A 24,299-nucleotide genomic window follows, 5' to 3' on the forward strand; every position below is an offset into this window, starting at 1 on the left:
TAGGATATTGGTGGGAAAGCCAGAAGGAAAGAGACCACTGGGAAGACCAAGGTGTAGGTGGGTGGACAATATTAAAATGGATCTTAGAGAGATGGGATGAGATGGTATAGATTGGATTGATCTGGCTTAGGATAGGGACCAGTGAAGGGCTCTTGTGAACATGGTAACGAACCTTCAGGTTCCATAAAATGCTGGGAAATTCTTGAGTAGCTGCAGATTTGGCTTCTCCTCAAGAAGGTCTCAGCTCCATAAGTGAGTGAGTGGGTGTCATTTATAGAATAAAACATTTTATGTACAAGATAAAATCATGTGCAATGACAAAGCATTTTCTCCAGATATTCTTTTACCAAGATTTGTAAAATCATTCCTCTTATTGATTTTGTAAGTAGGTTGACAACATCTTCCAAATTCTACATATTTCTCATTGTGCAATATTCCAAATATTTTTCTGTGCTTAAGGTTCTTGAATACTACTGCTTAATGAGAAAGCCATAACAATATCTTCATTTTCTTTTATATACTAATATGCCTGGTCTCTTGGCCAAAATTTTTGTTCTATAACTACTGCTGTATCCCAGTATCACTTATATTTCTATAATTTGGTTTATATTTACACACAGCACTAAGTAGATAATTAATAATTCACATTTTATTATAATTTGTTGATGAATTGTACTTATTGGTGTAACTGTCTCCATCACTCCATTTCCTCCACCTGATTTATGAGGGGGAAATAAAAGATTATTTTTTAAACCTCAGATGTTTCCTTCCTTTTCTATGAAACAGTGGTTATGACTACTTATGCTGCAGTCTCCTTTCTGCTTCCACCTTCTGTCATTGGGCTGACTGATCTGATTCTGTGTTAAAGAATGCGTGGGTCAGCAAAATCATCTATTTTATTTGTTACTTACACTGCAGTGTCACCTCCCTCTTACAAACCCAGTAAACACTGTATGTGTCTGTGTTAGAGTAAGTCACTAGAGAAATCAACTTACTTTTTTTCCAAAACTACTTAAATTGTTGCAGTAGCACTTTCACAGAGGATCTGTATGCCACTTTCCCATTGCATCACATAGCTTCTTCATTAATAGGACAAGGTACGAGTATATTTGGAGTGTGCTGGGCATCAGCTGATTCATGCCATTCTAATCTTTTTCTTGTGTCATCTTTCATAAAACTTTCCATTTTGTTTATAATGAGTGATGGGTCCCAGCTGGAGTTCAGTAAACTGCAAGGTCTCTTGGAGTTTACTGAATGTAAAAAAATGACATCTTTCATTGTGGAGAAATAAATTTAGAGAATGTACGTTTTCTGAACAATCAAATTATCATGCAGAAATCCCTTTCAGTCTCCAAAACCATGATGAACAGCTCAACATGAAAATTTCAACCTTAGAAACAAAAGCAATGGTTTCTAAGAAAGCATCGAATCTGCTGCAAAATAAATATTATTCAGATTCAAGTACCACAAGTTACTGTCATAATTGCTATGGGTGAAGCCAGGATAGCTCAGTCGGTATAGTGATTAGGCTACTGGCTGGACCACCAAGGAGTTGGGATTCAATTCCTGGCAGAGATAATAGATTTTTCTCATCTCCATAGTGTCCAGACTGGCTCTAGGGCCTACCCAGCCTCCTATCCATTCAGTACTGGGACTCAAACCCTGAAGGTAAAGTGGAGAGGGTGTGAAGCTGGCCAGTCACCTCTTTCTAGTGCTGAGATTAAGAATGGTGGAGCTATACCTTCATTCCCCCATATGTCTTCATGGCATAGTGCTTAACTACATAAATAAGTACAAGGACTACTTTACCTCTAACCTTTTGGAATTGCCATAGGCTGCTCAGGGTCCCTCCATTATTCCTCCCCAAGGCAGCAAGACATTGTTATAGTCACTGATCCAAAAACATCAGATGGTTCAATTTCTGTCTACTAAATACTAAGAAGAATGGAAGGTATACTCCATACTGGAGTACTCATAGTTCCCTGTTGTGTTGTATGTGATTTTACATCATCACGGCTAGTAAACACAATTCAGATATTTGGGAACTACAGTAACAAATCAGAGCTTGATTCAGCAGGAAATTAAGAGGAGATTGAACTCGGGTAATGCTTGCTACTATTCGGTCCAGAACCCATTATCTTTTCATCTACTGTTTAAAAACATAAAAATTAGAAGCTATGAAACTATAATTTTGCCTGTTGTTCTGTATGTGTGTGAAACTTGGTGTCTGGCATTAAGGAAGGAACACAGACTGAGGATGTTTGAGAACAGGGTGCTAAGGAAAATGTTTGGACTGAAGAGAGAAGAAGTGACAGGAGATTGGGGAAAACTGCATAATGAGGAGCTTCATAACTTCTACTTCTCACCAAACATAATTAGAATGATCAAGTAAAGGAGGATGAGATGACCAGGGTATGTAGCATGAAAAGGGGGAGAACAGGAATGCATGTAGGATACTGGTCGGAAAGCCAGAAAGAAAGAGACCAATAGGAAGACCAAAACATAGGAGGGTGAACAATATTAAAATGGATCTTAGATAGGATATGATGGTGTGGATGGGATCAATCTGGCTCAGGATAGGGACCAGTGGAGGGCTCTTGTGAACATGGTAATGAACCTTCGGGTTCCATAAAATGCTGGAAAGTTCTTGAGTAGCTGCACAACTGGCAACTGCTCAAGATGGGCTCAGCTCTATGAAGATAGTTTTAGTAAACACTTAAGAACAGGATTTAATTTTTTAACGATGATAAATGGAAGTTACCACTCTGCTGGCATTATAATAACAAACCAAAATTCTGCAGCTGCCTGGCAATTAAATTTATATCAGTAAAATCATAATTATTCACATGTCTCATGTCTGTCTCATGACTTGCATCTATGGCCACTTTACCTTCATTCATTGTTTCCAAACAGATTGTCTAAAAACGCCTTCATAACCTATATGCTTTAAAGAAGTGCTTTCCAGAGAATTTATTGTACTATTTTATTTATCTAATAACTTTCCCCTTTGTCAAGTATATTGTCTGTATAGCATACATCACTTGTCTGATATATTTGCTGTGCAGCATGGTTTGAAATCATGTCTTCCCAGTTTTCTTTGGAGTATGCCACTAGAAAGGTCCAAGAAAATCAAGAGGAACTGAAATTTAATGGTCTATACTGATGACTTTAATTGATTGAATGAAAGTACAAGTATCATACGATGGAGTACCCAAAAGAAACCGAACTAATTTTTTTGTGGGCAGAGCTTTTGTAGTACCGCGTTTTGCCGCTATGAGCGCATAGAGCTAACATTCCTGAGTCGATAAGCCGACTACCGTTGCTTCAGAAGGTAAGGACTAGTTTTGGCAGAGTTTATAGTGACAACTGTTTTGTGTGATCGTCGTTTTTGCAATGGCTGATTTCGAGAACAGCGTGCGGCAGTGAAATTCTGCGTTTTGCTCGGGAAAAGTGGAACAGAAACTCTTGAAATGTTAAAAACAGCGTACAAGGATGATGCTACGGGGAAAACTCAAGTGTTTGAGTGGTTTTCCCGTTTCAAAAATGGTGAAATGTCAATTGATGACAAACCTCGTTCTGGTCATCCTTCCACGGCCCGAACACATGAAAATGTTGAAAAAATTCGTGAAATCATCAAGGAAGATCGACGATGGACCTTTGAAGCGGAAGCACCCAGATTTGTGGCAGTCGGGTGACTGGTTTTTCCATCATGACAATGCCCCTGCTCACACAGCCCTGTTTGTATGACAATTCTTGACCAAAAATGGTATGACCCCTGTTCCTCACCCTCCATACTCACCCGACCTTGCCCCGTGCAACTTTTTTTTTGTTTCCTCGAATGAAAAGAGACATGAAAGGAAAAAACGACGGAGGCGCTGTCAAGCATCTCAAAAGATGAATTTAGACAATGTTTTGAAAAATGGAATAAAAGACTAGACAAGTGTATTAGTGTAAGTGGAGAGTACTTTGAAGGGGATTGAAGGTTTGTGCTTAAAATTTGAATAAATAAGTTTAAAAAAAATAAGTTTGGTTTCTTTTGGGTACCCCCTCGTATATAGAAAAGTGTCCTTGCTCTCTTAACAGAATTATATATAGATGTCAACAAAGGAAAAAACTATGTATTTTGCATGCATACCTCATCACCAGAATGAAAGAGAAAGCCATGATGTAACAATAGCTAATAAAGCCTTTTAAATTGTGGAGAAGTTCAAATACAACAGTAAGAGGGTCAAATTATTGACTTATTTACCAACAAATTGAGAGAATGCCTGCTACCATTCAGTTCAGATTCTTTTGCCTTTCTATTTCATGTATAAAATACAGTGATTAAGATACAGAACACTAATTTTACCTGTTCTTTATGGGCATTAAATAAATAAGCCTCAGAGAGAGGAAGTAACAGAAGGCTGCAGAAACTGTTTCCTATAGCCTAATTTGGATGATAACTAGGAAATGGGCTGGGCACATTGAATGAAAACAAATGGTGAGAAATACATACAGAATGTTATTTGGAAAACTTAAAGGGAAGGTTCCAGCTGATGAAGACCTAAATGTATCTGAAAATAACATTAAAATGGCACAGTATATTCTTTGAGTATTTGGTGTCTTGTATATCTGTGACTGGTTCTATATCAGACTGGCGACATTTGTACCCTGTTCTTGATTGATTGAATATTACAATAAACTGAACTGAACTAAACTGAACTTGAAAAACGGTGTGTATGTTGACTGGATTCATCTTGTGCAGGATAGGCTGAAATGGTGGGCCCATGAACACAATAATGAACCCTAAGGTTCCATGAAAGGTGAGAATTTCTTGACTAGCTTAATGAATATTAGCTTCTCAAAGGAGTTGGTTACTTAGAGCATAATTAACCTTGGGGAAATGCTTGTATAGTAGCATAAAATAGACTGTGGCCACTTCTACAGCCATCATGCACAACCATTCTTCATTAGAGACAATATAAATCCAGCAAGTAGTAAAGAAAATAAAAAACCATAAGTACCTGCTGCACACAGTAATAAGGGAGTGTGGTTTTAACCTGCCTTGGTTTCTTCATGCAAAGCTTTTTAGTTCTATGTTAACATGATCAAGAGGTGTCTAACTTCGACACTGCCTGAGGATTGGCCATACTTGAACAGTTGCCTGGATTTTGTTAGTCCATTATTGCTTGGATTGTACTTTAAAATAACCACGGTCGCTCTCCTGGCATATCTCTCGCTAATAAAGTTGGCATTGTATTAGACGCTACCTAACCTCTAGGTTATGTAGCGTTGCTTGAGCTTTGTAATACAACCTAGGACAAGGATGCGTTTCGTCGATTGCAGACAATTTCAGCCATTTTGGAATACACCCACACGCGTAGTGCGCATGTCGTGCGCCGAGCGACAGTTTTTCAGCAAAGGCTTTTGCGGCAACACGCATTGTTACGTCAGTTGCTGGCGTTGCTGGTGTGTTTGTTGCGATGAGGCAGGTGTCATGAGTTCGAGTCCTCTGGATCTGCAAGGGGAGCTGCAGGTATGGTATTTTGTGGTGTCCGATAAGACAGTAAGACGAGAGAAAGGCCGTTCGAACAGATATTGATCTGGGCCTCCCTACTTAAAGAGACACTTCCCAAACACAAGCCTCTGTTTTCTTATTCAGAGGTTAAAAGATTAGAATGAAATCGGCCAGGCGGCAGAATGTGTATATATAAGGTTGATGAAGTGACACTGATATTGTACGGTTTCCAGTTTCGAGTTAGTGTGTATTGTCGGAATCCAGCTGTAGGTGAAGGTCTTCTTTAGTTCCTGAGAACAACATTGCAGTGTTACATTAATTCTGTCCTGAATGGTGAACCTTGCAGGTTCCTGCATGAGACGAATGCGCTGCATTTAATCGAACTAGCCCAAACAAATATCATATTGTCACCGTATCTCGAAAACATCTGGAGCCAGCATAACTTTTAAACTGTATTTATAGCCAGTTACAAAATGGTGAAAATGCATGTAGTCTTATTTATATTTAGTGCCTAGAGACGGAGTGTGTAAAAAGGGTTTCGCTGGCAGCATTGCGGATTTGGCCAGTGCGGCGATATTGATTTCTTTTGTAATTCGCTTACTCAGCAAAGAAATTAATAATGCCTCGTAGACCAAAGACACGCATCACGGAGCAGAAACTTCAATTATAAATTGTGCTCTCACGCATTCCTTTCGAGGTGAGCTGGTAGCACCGTTTTTTAAGCTGCGGTGTGAAAGGCGTAACGGACATAGGGTCGTCTAAATTACGTCCATGTTTCCGATCATTAAGGAACTTGGTTACTTGGTAAATAGTAACCTATATCCAGTAAGAAATTAAGACAAACTGACGTCTGTGTCGATGTCGTTGCATAAAGTGCGCGATTATTTATCTTAACTATTTTACATTCATCTTAACATTTTAAACGTTCGGTTAAGATGGTTTAGTTACCGTTCCACGTGTGATGGACTCTGTCGTGACGTTGTGTTTATATTTCTCGTATGGAGAAATCTGGATCCATGTCAGTATTTTACCGATATTCATGACTATAAAAAGGAAACGATTTAGAATCAATCGCCGAGCGACTATTAAGCTCTCAAGCAGTCTGCCCCATAAAGTTAGTTTAGAGTAGTGCTTCTCAAAACTTTTACTGTTGCGAAACCTTCTGATAATGGAACATTTTGTCTAAACGCTCCAAATAAACATTACGTTCTGTAAGTACTTATTTTTAATTCGCAACCGTGTATGGATACAGCTAAATTAAATCCATCCCATATTTTACGAATGGACTTGTACTTATGTAATACGTTGCGAGGATATGCTGGCCATAAAGTCCTTGAAGTCAGATGCAGTTTTGGAAAGCTGTTTCTTCATGTTGTGTCTGCATTGAGCGCGATTTTAGCCTACATTCCTTATTTCAAAAAAAAAAAAATGAAATGAGGTTGATGAGATCGCTTTGCTGTCTATGCGTTCCGTTTCGTAGCTAGGCAATGGCTCGGTGAGTATGTTCCCGCTGCAACTAATATGCACGTGGACGCGTCGTTTTCTATGCGATTGGTTCTTCACATAATTTATTTTTATGTTTCGTTTTTGTTTTATGGAAATCATGAGAACGTTGTTTCGCCCAGACATGCGGATAGAAACGGAAATAGCTACTCTAAAGTCGCACTTTAAATATGTGGAAACACTTCCTTTATGCCAGTCCAAAATTTAGTCTGAGGAACGTTTGTATATGTATCTTTCAAACCTGTGTCTGTTGAAATGTCAGTTCATTCCTCATACTGTTTCGGTGATAATCGTTCTGTGAAAGGGAACACAAATTGTTTCGTAATCGCGGGTAACCTACCACAGGTAGAAAATGCTCTTCCACTGTAATCTGCAAGTCCCTGAAATACTGTATTATATCCGAAAGAATAGAATCCCTTATCTGACTCACAAATTCATTCAACATGTCATTCATTGTCAGAATCGGTCCGTTTTTTCTCTCTCTCTTTTCAATGCACGTTACCCAAAACTCTGTTTTGCTTATGAAGGACTAGTATCTCGTGCCGAGATAATTGTGATAGTCATACCTTGAAATGATGAATGTAATTCCCTTATTAATATAAACATGTCTGCTAAGTATGACGATCACTGGGGGACAGTGACACAAAAGCATGATGAAAGCTGGAGTAAACTGGACTTAATTACAAAAGAAGTATAGATACGAACAGCCTTCAACCAGCACCACAACAGTATAAAACCCACTGTTAACACAAACCTGCCTCAATTTAATGACCCCTCATATTAGCTCTCAGTGCTGTCATCCTCTAAACAACATTGTCCGACAGCAGCGTATTTACCAGGTGAGCCGCAATTTGTATGTTTTGTACACAAACGCAGTGTTCCTGGCAGAATTTACGCCCTACGGTATGCATACGATGAAGGGGAAGTTTATGAGATGCTGGAAGATTTGATTGTTCCCTTATTTAACGACTCCCTCTAAGCTGTATAGATATACAGCATTATGGAAGGCAGCGGCCATGGCCTGTTTCAAGGTATTATCCAAACACTTGCCTGAGGGATTGAGAAGAAAAAACGAAAAAGGGACTCTCGACCACCACATTCGGTTGCTAAGATGTTGAATGAATAATATTATTTATGGTTATGATTAGGAATAATTTCAAAGTACGAGTGCTGAAATAGTACCTCAGATAGGCCATGACTGCTTCCTTCCGCATCTTTTACTGTTCATTTCCACTTATCTCATCATTCACTGCTTTGCAATTTGAGCTACCGGTCTTGAAAACATGTCGTCTACAAGAAGAAACTGCTCATTGACTTTCAAAGACTCTCCCAAGCCACAATCCATAGAAAAGGAAGTGAGGTCAAAATGTGTTATCAATTCGATCACAACACATTATTCTGAAACTTAATTTGTTTCAACTAAAGATTTCTTTCACACTTACACCCTAACAAGTTTATTTACTTTTTATTTAATCAGAGGTCGATTTGTATTACTTGGTTTCTCTTCACTCTCCTAAGCCTCCCAGTGAGCAATAAAGGCCAAAATACAGCACTTTTCTTCGTGCAATTCTTACAATTGTAGCCAACTCTTTCCACGGTTTTGAGAGTAAGCATCATGTTATACAGAGGAATATAGCAATCATGGTGCAACACACACTGATTCAAGACATTTTACCAGCTCTGAGCCAGAAACAAGAGCAGTTCATATACCAGACATGCTACCTGCCAACAAAAAGCCCCACCACGTGCACTGTGCAAGCTCAAAGCCCTCAAAGCGCTCAAAACGTCTATATGATTTTCAGACAATTGTTGCCGGTGGTATACTGAAGCTGGGTGTGTCCCTGAACTAAGAGTACAATTTGGCAGTAAAAGCCGGCCAGTACTTATTGTTTCGGTTGGCCAATTTGGACTTGCATCAGAACACAAAGTTGCAGACCCTAAGTTATTCTATACATCTGCAGCTGGTGACTGGAGAGGACTGTAGCCGCCCTCCAATGTACAGCTGCCACGACCTTGCTCTTTTTCTCAGGATATGGGTGCTTCGGAGATTGGAGTGGAACACACTTCGGGGTTAATAAATCTGGGATCTCCAGAACACTGAATATAGTACTTTTAATTTAAAATTTCATTCAATGGTTAATATCTACATTGTCCTTCAAGCTAGCCACTCCGTCCGCCCTACTCACTACCCTACTGTTAAACACTTCTCTCTTCTCTATCTACCTTTCAACTACTGTCCTCCTCCACTCCCTATAACCGACTGCCCTATCTTTTCAAGTCCTCCAGCTGGCCTAAAACGAAAAAAAATAGAAACATAAAAGAGAAAGCCAAGGGTCGAGCCTGGCATCTGACCTACATTTTAAAGAAGCCATAAATTTTTGTAGGTTTTCAAGGAACCCAAGACCCCTCCTGGCCGGTCTCGCACATGGTCAGTTCATGGGTTTATGATACTGGGAGTAAACAGGCGATATTAGGGACAATAGTGACACCCTTAGCCTAAGAAGGACAATAGCTGAATTACAAGTAGACGGTCCTGGGATGGTATCTCGCCGATGGAGCATCTCTCATGGCATTAAACAATGCCTCCGTTGTTCATGCCCTTAGTTAAACAATTTTGGCGAGGGACGTACAGTTACAGGACAGTATGTGTTATATAAATTCGCATACCATAGTAGTTTACTTTTTAGCCCACTGTCTTTAGTTTGGAAAAAAATAAAATAAAAAGAGGCTTATGAGATTACCTTGCTGTCTGTATATCCTCCCCACTTCCTCATGTGTGCCACTTACCAGCCACGGCCCGACCAATGTTGATAGGTGCTTCATCAGGGATATTCTTACCATCCCCCTCTGTGTAGCCTCTAGCCACACCGGTTGGTCGCTACTCTTTACCTTCCTTCCTTTCTCTTGTTGTTCTCACCACTGCCGTCGTTGGTGGTGGAGCTTGCAGCTAGGTCTGTTTCACCTGGCTCCACCGCTTCTCCAACTCCACCACTTCTCTTCACTATGGAAAGGGTATCAGGTCCGGGACTTGGACTGGATGGTCTATGGGCGCCAGCAACTGTGGGTACAGCTGCGAAGTGAAGGGAAAATGTGGACGGGGTGGGAGATGATGATGATCGGGCTAGTAGTTGTTGGCGTGAGACTCTGGCTCAGGTCGTTTAGGGCCTTACTCCGACGAGGGGAAAAAAACACTCTGGACACACAAACACTTGGCACCACTTAACTTTATTGATTTTTAATCTGAGCTCCACTGAGATACAACTCAGTGCGTTACTTTACTATGATCTCCCGTTGCTCGAACACTAATTTCACTTGACAGACAATGGAGAGGGCTAGCTCCGCGTCCGGCGAGTTTAACCGTTCTTACGAGACTTTTAAAAAGAACTGACTCTCTGTTTTTGAAGATTCAGAGGTCCTGCCAAAATTTGAGGAACGCCTCATTGCCATCTTCCAAATCTGCGGGTTGGCTGAATTTAGAAGGGGGAGGGGTTCGATAGATTTCTCATTCCTCCAATGGTCAGCTGTTTCACGGCGAGAGTTGGGGTTCACACGCTTTCACCGTCTTTCTGACCCGGGGTGGATTGAGAGGGTTCAATCTAACGGTCTCCTAAGGGTAGGTCCGTGGTGAATCAGGAGTTGAAAATTGGTCCCGTTCCTCTACTAATGAAATAATTCGCCGCTCCTTTCTAAAAGCAGGTTTTAACATTTGGAGAGTTATGACCGTTAGAGGGCCACCTCTCTCTAGTNGTGAGGTATGCCTCTGCTTTGATGTATTGACAAGTACCGACACACGTGAACAAAACATTGTAGTCCTTTGCATTGTACGGTTACAATATGTACAAGCCAAGAAATGGAGTTTCTATCACCTCCCAGGCAGAATCATATCTTTCTTTTATGCCTTTTGATCAAGATAGAGGCAGAGACGCCTGTGACACTGAATCATTTCAAAATTTAAGAATTCCATCTTCTGGGATCTGGCGCTGTGTAGATCTTGTGTGAACCAACGTTTCGGAGGAACATATCGCTTCATCTACCCTGAAGATGAAGGTGATACGTTCCTCTGAAACGTCGGTTTACACGAGATTTACACGGCGCCACATCCCAGAAGACGGCATTCTTCATAGTCACCGTTGTGAAAACCTCAAAGCTTACATTTCAAAATTGTTTTTAAATTCAGTTTGGCAATTCATTTTCAGTAAATTTTGACTGCTTCTCATGTGCATTGTCTGATTAGTACAGCAGTATAATTATATTGCTTTCTGCTTCTGGAATACTGCCCTTGACTTTAATGATAACTTTACATAGATCTGCATTTACACAGGGATTTTAATACTCTTACCACCACATTTATATAACATGCTTCTCACAAGAAGTAAATACAAGATCAAGTGTGCGCGCACGCATGCACACAAAAAAAACACACACACATACTAGTCACAATATTATTTAATCTCAGTCAAAAAATAAACACACGAAACTCAAAATTCTGATATGATTTTCTTGTTGTGTGGCCAAAGCATACCTGTAGTGGGAAGGAGAAGAATGGATGTTCTGACAAGTGGCAGGGTCAGAAATACATGCAGAATTCTAAGGGGGCCAAAAAGGCTGGAATCTGCTTGCTCAAGTGATAACAGAACAGACTACTGAGGGGAATGTGTGGCATCTGTCAATGTCATGAGGAAGTGGAAGGAACGTCACTAGGAACAGATTAAGGCTAACATTTTCCAAGAATATTCCAAAGAAATACTGTGCAAAACTACAAACAGGCTATAACTCCTGAGAACTGTTCATCTAAACAAAACTGGAATGCATGTACTGTGGTTTAACAACAATTGAACTTTAAGTGGGCCGAAGCCTCCATTTTGCTACACTAGCTCAGGATTCTTGCATCAATTTACACTTCTCTGTGTGTAAGCTTTGTGGACTGCAATCTTCACATTGTGTCAGTGATTCTGAAACTTCAGTATCCAAAAGTTTAAACAAATCATTGTTTTACAAAGTAACAAGTACAGCATATTCTGTTGGCTATTTTTATGACACACATGCAGCTGCATCAGGGTACTGCATCCACAATGCACTGTGTAGTTTACAATCTGGTTGACATAGCAATAGCCAGCAAGGATAGCTAGCAAGCATTCTTCTGAATGTAATATGCTGGCAATTGTATCTTGAATATAAAGTTCCATAGTTCTGACTTGTTCTGGTCATTCCCAAGCATTTGAATTTTGTCACATTTTTAAATATTAGTTGTCTGTATATTATGATTTTATCCTACATTCTGGTGATTGGACATTTGCAGATACTTAGTTTCATTATTTGTGTAGTTTTGTTTTGAATGGCCCTATGCAGTTTTCTCAGTATTTTACAATACACTCCTGACATTACTGTGGTCCCTTGTTGCATGAATTCCACTGTAATCACTCATTTCCTGTCCCAGATAACAGTTGTATTGTATTGTATTGTATTTTATTTTCATCTGATTTGCTACATAGTAACATTTGGACATGTCATTCAGTAATATAAGCTAACAAAATAAATCTACATAGTTACAAGCATACTATGAATTATATTGATTGATTAATTGATTGATTTATCCAGGAGTACAACTCAACAAACAAACCTACAAAGTTACAAGGATAATAACAACATTTTACAATCCTAAGCAATATGTAGATACTACATTTGAAAAAGAAAAAAGAAAAAAAAATACACAAATCATTGTATACAACTTATGATTTGCTATGACATCCAAATATGAGTACTTTCACCATCCATCTTTTTATTTAAAACTAACGAATTCATTTATCGTGTAAAAGGAATGTTTCAATAAAAAGGATTTTAAGTCTCTTTTAAAAACTGAAAAACCCACTGAGTTTTTTATTTTGTCAGGCAACTTACTATGCAATTCTATCCCCATATTTACCACACTCTTTTTAAATAATGTAGTTCTACAGAACTGAACATGAAAATCCTTGTTTATTCTTGTATTATAACTATGAATATTTATATTCTGGATCAAATCTGCTTTGTGCTTTTTTATGTAACACAACACCTCTAAGATATACAACGAAGTAACCGTAAGGATGCCATAATCTTTAAAAATTTGCCTGCATGAGTCTCGTTTACCAAGTCCACTAATTATTCGCAGCACCCTCTTCTGCATTCTAAATACCTTTATACTATCACCTTCACACCCCCAAAATATTATGCCATATCTCAATAATGATTGAAACTTTGCAAAATAAATGCTTCTTAACATATTTGGACTCAAAACTCCTCTTAGTGATTTAATTATGTAGGATGTTTTACTAAGTTTTGAACATAATGACTGGATGTGGGTACTCCATTTAAGGTTTTCTGTAATATCTATACCTAAAAATCTCAGTTCTGGTGAGTAAGCAATTTCCAAGTTGTTATAAAATATCCGTGGTCTAACTACAGACCTACTTTTACTAAGATGGAATGACATAGCAACTGTTTTTTTAATATTTATTAAGAGGTTATTTACCTGAAACCATGTTTCAAGCTGTTTCATGATCTTATTTATTTTCTGTTGCGCTATGCCTTCCTCTTTATCAATAACAAGCACATTAATATCGTCTGCAAACAGTACCATTTCTCCACCTTGTACATTTAGCGGGAGATCATTTATATACAGAAGAAACAGTAGTGGTCCCAGAATTGACCCCTGTGGTACCCCATGTATTGTTTCCCTTAAAGGTGATATATATTTATTTTGGGTCTTTTTATTCAGGTAATTTGTTTCAACAAATTGTACTCGGTGGGATAAGTAAGATTTAAACCATAAATTAGTGACCCCCCTAATCCCATAATAGTTTAATTTATCTAGTAGTATACTGTGGTTTATCACATCATATGCTTTTGTCAAGTCAAAAAATATTCCTATAACAGGAAACCGTCTATCCATTGCCTCATGTATACTCTCAATGAAGGTCTGGGAAGCTGTTTCTGTCGATTTGTTTTTTCTAAATCCATTTTGCACTTCTGTTAATATTGCATATTTTGTTACAAAGGAAATCAACCTGTTATACACCAGTTTCTCTAGTATGTATTATATTTCTTTGAACAAGAAGGAAGGAACAAGATCAAAGAAATATAATATATATTGTTTGCACTTGGGACGGAGTTTGTATCATTTATTCTTCTATATTCCTACCTGAAAACTGTCTTCTTGTTATTTTTTTCCATCCTGTTTTAGGCTTATTTACCTTTATATGTAGTATCTGTGCAAGATGATCGGAATACCCCAGCTTGCTGGCAGACATTTGTTTAAACTTTTTCACCTTGTTTGGTGAATATTTGTGCGTCCACTGCCTTGACTGCTCTTTGATTTCAACATTCATAAACTCTGCGTTTTGTGCGCACCTATCAGCATTTTTGGAACACATCTTGTGCATAAACTTGTGATAGCCTAGCCTGTTATAATCTCATAGAGAACAGTGTGAAATTTGAGGAAATTCATATGAAAGTTCTGAAACTGTGAAGCACCATCTTTCACAAATTTTTTGGTCAGCATTCTGAACAAAATTATCACTCACTACAGATGGCCAACTACTTAGCTCTTCATTGCCTAGCAATGGGCACCCTCTTATTGTGCATTTGTTGCTGTGTTATGTGTTTACCAGTCTGTTACCTAGCAACGCTTTGAGCAAATCCATTACCATATCTTTTTATGAATACGATTACATTTTAAGGGTTCCACATTAGAAGAGAATTTCTTGACCAGCTAAGAATTAATCATCTAGCCAAGGAAGACCACACATAATGTAGGTTGTTCATTTGCTATTTCCATAGTTTTAATTATGGATTTATGTTGATATTTTTTCCCTCTAGCGGCCAGTGCAGCAGACGGTGTGTGGTGCAGTACTGCAAGACTCAAACTGGAAATGCCTGATTCTCTCTCTGCTGATATATGGCTGTCTTGGTGCTGTCACTTGGTGCCGGCTTACTGAGGTCAGCAAGGTCAGCACAGCACATCCATCCCTATGTTCGTCAGTCTGTCCGCCAGTATGTACAGTTAGAAAAGTCATAACTGGTTATATTATGGAACCTAGTGAATATATATAATGTTACATGAGACAAGCAGTGGTATGAAGATCCTGAATGATGAATAAGGAGGGAGGGAGAAAGTGGTTGTGGCCTATTTTCAGGTACAATTCTGGCACATGTCTGGAGGAATTTACAAGTGGCAATAAACTTGAGTCAGAATATGTGGGACTTCAGCCAGGTACACATGGACTGTTAATCAGCCTGCTTATTTGTGTAATTCTTCTCTCTGAGAGGATACTGTGGGTCTGTGCTAAGCTACTTTGGTGAATCTCTATATGCCACACCACAGAGCTATTTTATTAAGTAGCCCATGGACCATATCTGACCTCTGCTTGTTATCTTTGGCCCAGAAGTGGACAATAAAAAGTGAAATAATGAATCCTCATTCTGTTATACTTGGTTTCATAAGTATTTAATATTCCTGTACACAAATACCACTTATTTTAAGAATAATTTTACATTTAGACTATTATGTTGGTACAACAAAAGTCCAAAACCTCAGACATTTTGTAAATAGTGTAGACACACTGGTTTTGAATACCAGAGAGTCCGACTGCTGCATATTGTGTCCTTCCTGACAATTCAGTTCTTCTGTGCCACTGATTTCCAAACTGGGTTATTTACAGAATTTCCCCGAGTTCCACTGATTTTAATACTGTTACCAGTCTTAAAGCAAGTTAGTATTAAAATCACATATCTAAAGGCCCATCCTGCTCTCATTAAATCATAGTATTAGGGGAGGTTCTTCCAACATACACAAAGCTGGAATGTAAATCTCTATTACGAGAACTCTCACATATGAAAGATCAATAGCAGCATATCATCTACTTGACCAGTCACTTCTGGACACCGCAAAGTAGCTCTAAATATAACAGCATCTCTGTGGGTGCACATGCACAGTGTATGTGCTTCATCATATGTCAGATATGTTAGTTTCTCCTGCCCTTTGTTGGCTTAATTAGGCATAAAAATGCAATGAAGAGATTCTTACAGGAACATTTTTTTCTTTTTTTCCATTTGTATGTAATGCCACAAGAACATGTTGCAGCATGCTTTCTGAGGGTGCCTCATTTCAAAAGGAACGAAATTCCCATATCCTCTGCAATCTTCAGATCCCATACATATAGTGGTACCTGACCAAGAAATCTACAGGACATAACATTAAACATCAAACGTGTGCTGCACAGGATACATGACACAATTCAAATGATATTTGAAAACTGATGAAGTGTCTACAATGTGATGACTATCATCTGCAGCATGAACTGTTAGCTGTAACACTCTCAACTCAGGACTTTGAATCCTGGTTTGGATACTGTCGATCTCAGTTAAGTGGTTGAGGTTTTCTTTAGTCCTTTCTGACAAAATGCTTGGATAGTGTCTTGATTACGCCATGACTCCTTCCTTCCATATCCTTTAAATTCATCATTCATCTATCATCCTACCATATGATGATATACAGTCTAGCTACTGACTGCACTGTAAAACAACAATTTTTAGTGTAAAATAACAGTTCTACAGCATAAAATTATTTACTGAATTTTGAGATTTATGGGCAAAGATTCATGTGAAATTAGTAAACTGTAGGATTTGAGGTTCTCACAGCATTGGTTATGAAGAGTATTACTGTCTAGGATATAATGCTGTATAGTCCACTGAAAGTCAGTTTTAGTTGAACATATAATCTCTGTCTTCAGAGTCAAATAAGCCAAGCAAAGATACCAGGGTGAAAGCAGAAACATCAGGTTACTTTCAACGGACTACATGGCATTATATCCCAGAAGACAGTATTTTTCATGGTAAAAATTGCTATTGTTTGGGCAGAAAGTGCAACCTTGTCCTTCAGGGATCAAGACAAAGACTATAATGAACATGGACTGCTGTTGGTGAGTTAATATATTTAGGCCTGTTTCATAGTATATACTTTATATAGTATGTACTTTACATTGGGTCACACAGGAAAAGAGAAAACCTTCAGGTTGTCAGGTTCTTTAGGTATAGTTAAGAGTGAAGCATAATTTAGCATTTAAAGTACTATACTGTTCTGTGCAGGTGATCATCAACTTCTCAGGCTATCCAATCACCAGCAAGGTGCAAATGTCACCATGTGACAAGGGGTATATTTACATCCCAGTGGCATTCATGCTTATGCTGTATCTAGTGTACCTGGTGGAGTGTTGGCACTGCACAGCACGTGAGGAGCTCAACACCAAGGTGCATGTTACAAGCATCATGGAAACAGTTAGGCTTATGCGTGAGGCTCAGCCCATTGTCTGGTGGAAAGCACTGTGTTATCACTATGTGCGACGGAAGCGTCAGGTTGTGCGTACACGGCATGGAGGTGACTCATACACAACCACACAGGTGTACTATGAGCGTGTGAACTCGCATGCTGCAGGCTCCTGCTTTCTGTACACTTACTGTGGTATGCGAGACATCTCACGTGACCTCTCATTGGAAGGTGGAGCCATCACTAAAATACGCTTTAGCAAGGGTAAGTTTTGGCAGATACCCTATTGTGAGGGCACCGATTTTAGTTTGCGTGGGTAGATGTTTGCATAGTCTACATTCTGTGGGGGTGAGGGCTGGCCTAAAGGCCCCCTACTGAAGGTTGAGTGTAGGTAGTTTTCCTCTCTGAGGATTAGTGCCAGCACAGTATTCCTTCTGGTAAGTGCATGATGTAACAGTAACCCACTGAAGTTCTGAGTGCCAGGGCAGTATCTCCTCTGAGGAGTAAGTACTGGCTCAGTATTCCTTCTGATGTCTGAATGCACTCATACCATCCTCTCTGAAGGCTGAGTACTGGCACAATATTCCCTCTGAAAAACCAAGCGCTGGGTTAGCCTCCTGTCCTCCCTCTGAGGATCGAGTATCTGAAAGTTGAGGGCTAGCACATGAGAATTGAATGCTAGTACAATCTCCCTTCTAATCTGAGAGTTGAGTACTTAGTCTCTATCTGAGAGGCATGGTACAAGTATTTATAGTTGTAATTGCTCCCAGGATTTGCCTTTGCCAATGTGGAGGCTGCTGCTGAATTTGAAGACCAGCGAGCACGCTTCTTCACAGAACATGAGCGCTATGATGACTACATGGAAATGCGGGAAGGACTGGATCTCATGGGTGTCTCAAATTTCAAAGAGCATGTCATAGTATATGCAAATCTGCCATGGTATTCAAACCGTGCAGTATTTTGGATCTGCAGTTGCCTTTTGCTCTCCTGGCCAATTAGAATCATCCTGGAATACAATACTGGATATGTTCATTATCAGGTAACTCAATACTGTTCTAATTCCATGCTGGTTTAATCTTTATAACTAAATAACTGTGCATTCTGACAAGGACTCTGATCTGTTTCTTTGTAGATGTAACTTCAGTCATTTTCAGTCTTAATGCTGGTACTTTTACATACACAATCTTTTTCATTCATTCATTCATTTCCTTTATTTTCCATATATCTGTCCAGGCAAAAAACCTAAGATGTGGAAATAGTCCCTTTGATAATAGACGTATACATGTAATAAATTACATAAGTCACACAACTAAAATAATAACAATAATAATAATACAGACACTAGTCAAGTAAAATAGGCAATAGAAAAAAAAACAAAAACAAGAAGCTTATTACAATTGTAATTACTAAACATAATTTAAAAAGTGCATTACTATAAAAACTTAGAATTAATACAATTTCACTCAGATTACCCAAATAATTAAATACTTTCTTTATTTCATTTTCCCATAAATAAAAAAACATTGATACAGGACTCGTCATATACATACATACACATCCTCCACTTTCCATAAACATCTATACAGGGAACAGACCCAGGATTCGGAAATGGTCATCAAACACATACATAAAGTAACACAAACCACACAACCAAGATCACCCACATTAACTGTCGAACACATACAACAATACGAGGCAAAAAGATAATATCCTGATTAACAGACATAAGTCACTAGTAACCACAATACAACCCCTCACATCTCCCATACTAACTATATTAAAATGTGACATTAAGCATTCAAATTTATGTACATTTGTAATTAAAATACTCATTTAATGCATAAAAAGAGTTAGCATGTAAAAATCTTTTTAGGGCACATTCAAAGGATTTCTGGTTATTAGATAATTTCATGATTTGTTTATTCCGTCTTGCAGTGCATACACTTATCTATCTTCTTCTTTCACTTTCACTACATGTTTCGGCATAAGAATGCCGACACATACCCAGCAGACCCAACAGCATAACGCACGCAATCGCGAGAACAAGACGCAACAGAAACACAATATACACGATAGGGAAGAAGAGCTCCAACAGAGTAGGATGAACAGGACTGGCGTAATAAGATACGACGTAGCGATCGGGAACCCTGAACAGTTTTAATATTTTTACGATTGACATTTGTCAATATATATGATGGACATATATTTTAGTTATTTTAAAGTGAAGACAAGGCATACAATGTACTAGTTTGACGTGAATTGAGTAGCACCTGAAGATGGCATTCTTATGCCGAAACATGTAGTGAAAGTGAAAGAAGAAGATAGATAAGTGTATGCACTGCAAGACGGAATAAACAAATCATGAACTTAAATCAGTGCAACAGGACGCTAAAATATAACATTATTAGATAATTGTTTCAGTTCTTTAGGCAGATGATTGAAGATTTTTATACCAAAATAATATGCACCCTTTTGAACTTTAGTAAGAGAAGTACTCGGGGGAAATAGGTTAACATTCTGTCTGGTACCAATATTATGAACCTCCGTATTTCTTGTAAACAAATGCATGTTATTTATAGTGTGTTGCATTAAGGAATATATGTATTGCGAACACAAAGGCAGAATTTTCATTTCCTTGAAAGAGTCTCTACATGAATCTCTTTTCTTTAATCCCATCATAATCCTTATAATTTTCTTTTGGATCATAAAAAGTCTTGTCATGTATGAAGAATTGCCCCAGAAGATAATTCCATATGTCATCACAGAATGTATATAAGCAAAATAAATCATTCTTAAGCTATTTAATGATATCATAGGCTTAACTGTTCTCATGATAAAGCAAGACGAACTCAATTTAGTAACAAGGTAATCAATATGATTCTTCCAACACAGCCTATTATCAATATTTAGGCCTAAAAATTTGATACACTCAAAGTTAGTCGGTAAAGTTTGATCAATATTGTTATTCATATTATGATCCTCATAGTTCATTAAAGTGAACTGGAGAGTGTTCATACTGAACTTGCAGTTATGTTTACAACTTTCAGCCATTACATATTTAATGTACAAAAACTACAATGGTATGTTAAATTGAAAAGTAAATATTTACTCCATGTGGTTGCCAAACTGCATTCCTTTAGTGTCTTAGACAGGTTTCTTGATGTGTTGTGTTTCAATATTTTCAAAGCCTGTCCATCTCTCCTGTCTCTCTTTAATTGTATGAGATGATCGTTACTGTGGGTAAAGACGTTTGAGTTTGTCATGGCTGATTGAGGGTACATCTGCATTTGAGATCGAGAAAAATCACAAAGAATATTCACAAAGCCACAGAGTTATTATTTCTTACTGGCATATTTTATATTAGCTATGGTTCTTCCAGTTATTAAAACACTAATTGTATTCACTGAAATGTATAATTTTACTTGTTTCACTTCATAATGATAGCTTTTAATGGAATTATTGTTATTATTATTCAAATTATATAAATTTCCTTTTTTTTTTGTTTCTTTTCCTTTACTTGTGCTCAGTTTGTAATTGGCCCTTGGGCTGTTAAGTTAGCATGTAAATAAATAAGAAATGAATTATTATTATTATTATTATTATTATTATTACCAATTTGGTGACGATTCTCGACTTTTGACTCCTGCTATCCGTGGTCAGCATCAAGCTGATGCCGTCTATTTTGATCCTTGAAATGCTTTCGACCTCGTCCCTCACAATATGCTCTTGCATAAATTAAGCTCCTTTGGATTCTCTGATGCTTATGTCAGCTGGTTTCGCAGTTACTTAACAAACACACAATCTCGGGTTCATGTTTATGGCACTCTCTCCCTGCCTTTTCATGTAACGTCTGATGTACCACAAGGCTCTCTTCTGGAGCCTTTTTTTTTTCAACATATTCATAAATGACCTATGCAACCCTGTTAACTACTGTAAACTTTTAATTTTTGCCGATTATCTCAAAATTTTCCACATCATTAACTCACCTCATGATTGCCCCTTACTTCAATCGGACATTAATTCCATAAGTAACTGGTGCACTGCTAACTCCATGAGACTTAATATTGCTAAAACATGTGTAGTGTCATATACCAGAAAAACAAATTTTCCGAGCTATGAGTATCAGCTTTGTCATGCTATCATTACACGCACCAGCAGTAATAAGGACCTGGGTGTTTTCTTTGATGCAAAGCTACATTTTCACACACATGTTAATCACACATTTCTGAATGCATAAAGCTTTTAGGCCTCATTCGCTCCATTACTTATAGGTTTTCCTCCATGGAGTGTCTGTATGTACTATACTTTACTTTAGACAGGTCCAAGTTGGAATATGCCTTGCTAGTTTGGAACTCCATCACCTCAACTGATGCCAATAAGCTTGAGCACATCCAGCAAAAGTTTACATCCATTTGCTTTTATCGTTTTTTCCCTTATAATCCATATACTTATACAGATGCTTTAGAGAAATTAAGTCTACAATCTTTACATAAACAGAGACATCACCTTGACGCACTTTTTCTTGTTCATGTCTTTCGTGGTCTTAAATCCTGCATTTTTCTTTTGGAAAATGTTGTTAGCCTTCATGTTCCTCCCAGCAATCTTAGGGACTTCTCATTGTTTGGGGTTTGTCCCTCTAATAAACACTGCCCTTCTGCTCGGTGCGCCTATGCTGCCAACATGGTGGGTAAAGATCTCGACTTATTTGCAATCGAAACAGTTTCTGTCAATGACACTGAACCTAAAATTGTTAATAATATTTGTTAATACTCTTAATATTACATGTGTGTATGTAAGTATATTGGTCTTATTTCATTTTTCTCTCCTGTTAATGTTAACTTCAATTTTACTTGGAATTATTATTAATTTATTGCCATTCTCTACTCTCAAATTTTGTATTTTGTTTTTTTTAATTATTTTTGTGTATTTCTGTGTACTCATACTAACCTTGTAATTGGCCTCTGTGCTGTTAAGTTTGTACATAAATAAACATGAATTGAATTACTACTACTACTACTACTGGTGAATAGTGGTATAATTTAAACCTCCACCACATAATCATGACATTTAAACATCATTCAGTTTCAAAAATGTTATTTATAATTTCTGTTAAACTCCTGAAGGAAAGTAGGCATAATAAATTATTCACCAAACATGCTTCTATGGAGTTATATAATTTTTTCTTGCAGAAAAAAAACTGAAAGGAAGCCACAAGGTGACAAGAAATGTTTTTGACACTATTCATAGCCACCCTTCCTGTACATAAGATCTATGCCATGAAGGCACATATCAATGGCAAATCATGGTACAGAAGTCAGCATTGAAATGCTATTACATGACAGCAGTATTAAATGGACTATGTATTCAAGCAAAACATTACAGCTATTATTCAACAGAGATTTTTTTTTATATTTCTCCAGTTTTAATAGTAGTGGCATAATATTAGCCAGACTGGAGCATTGACCATTTTATCACAGAGGAAAAGGGCTTTTGTACCTATCTGACAGACAGGATTGGTCCCACAGCCATTTGCACACATGGACAAAATGGTGAAGAGGAAATTTCCTACCTCTGCTGGGAGCTGTATTTTGGTCAAACAGGTCACTTTGGGACTCACTCATCCCAACAAATCCTCACACCAAAACTACAGAGTCTGAAAACAAACATACCATTACTAAAAGAAGCCCCATTGTCACATAAGTCACACTGCACAATGATACTGTTGTTGCAGGTAACAAAGCTATTTGGAGTGAACTATGCAACTCCCAGCAGCACAGTGGTGCAGATGTCAACAGGCAGTACCATGGATAGCTCAGAGTGGAGCCAGGCACTTGTGCCCAGCTATTCAGAGGCTGTGCTGATGGATGCAGTCCCAGACAACAATAACACAGTGACGGCAAGTGCCTCACAACTTCTGTTCTACCCTGGACTATTGGCAGATCATGTGCCAGCTGATCCCTTTCCACCACCAGAATATGAAGAGGCACTGCGCCTACCTGTCCTCACACGACTTCGACGGTCACTCACAGACCGTGGTGAAGATATGTTCCGATGCAGCAGGGAGAGGCGACGCTCCAGCGGTGTAGTGGTGCGTGTAAACATGGAGACTAGCTTGTAGTGCACATAATGAGCATAGAAAGTAACACTGCTTTCTGTTTCATGTGTACCTAATGTGAAATTTCCTTGCTATTGCATAAATTAATTCTCAGAATTTCCAATCAAGCAGTGACAAATCAGTTTGCTTCTAACAACATGAGGCTTAACATTAGGAACTATATCTGTGACAATCGGTGCTTTGGCTTTTTTGTATTTGTTTCTCCGATATCTTACAAGACATGTGATAACTGTCCCTCTTCAGTGTTGTATGTGCTATTTGTAAAAACGAAAGTGTCTACTTGTTCATATTCATGAATGAACTCTGAAATCTTACAACAGATCTGGATGAAACTTGGCATTGGTGACCTTCACTGAAGTGGTCAGGTGACTATGGTTCATTAGAACCTCTACTCTTTGTTGACTCATAAACTGATTTTTTTCTTGTATTTCATTAAATATATAAACAATTTGAAAATGTTTGAAATTAAATTCATACCTCTTATTGAGATATATATTTGATTAGAGAAGGCTGTGAGCAGAAACTGCAGCACAGGTTAAGAGCGGATAACCCTTTCCATGTCATTTTTCTGCCTGTTTTGCTAATTTAATAATTTAATTCTACTTACATGCAATTAACTTACATTAATCACCTGTATTGTTCCACCATGGAATTTTACTACAAACTATACTTGTGTTATTTGTACATGTTTTTCTATTCTCCCCCATTCATGCTACATGCCCTGCCCGCGTCATCCTCCTTGACTTGTTCATTCTAATTATACTTAGAGAAGAGTACAAGTTATGAAGCTCCTCAGTACAAGTTATAAAGCTCCTCATTGGAGAAAACTACATAATGAGCAGCTTCATAACTTCTCCTCAACACCCTGTTCTCAAACACCC

General features: G+C 38.2%; 1 protein-coding gene across 1 annotated transcript; it reads left to right on the forward strand.

Annotated features, from left to right (window-relative positions):
* The first annotated feature begins 5,372 nt into the window (after positions 1–5,372).
* LOC111865819 (transmembrane protein 151B) lies at positions 5,373–24,102 on the forward strand. The gene is made up of 5 exons (XM_033752053.1): positions 5,373–5,518; positions 14,858–14,986; positions 17,126–17,567; positions 18,074–18,342; positions 23,035–24,102. Exons 1-5 carry the CDS (start codon positions 5,480–5,482, stop codon positions 23,419–23,421), a joined length of 1,266 nt encoding a protein of 421 aa, XP_033607944.1. The 5' UTR covers positions 5,373–5,479; the 3' UTR covers positions 23,422–24,102.
* Positions 24,103–24,299: the final 197 nt, after the last annotated feature.

The sequence above is a fragment of the Cryptotermes secundus genome, unplaced genomic scaffold (assembly GCF_002891405.2).
Source record: "Cryptotermes secundus unplaced genomic scaffold, Csec_1.0 scaffold968, whole genome shotgun sequence".
In the NCBI taxonomy this organism is placed as follows: domain Eukaryota; kingdom Metazoa; phylum Arthropoda; class Insecta; order Blattodea; family Kalotermitidae; genus Cryptotermes; species Cryptotermes secundus.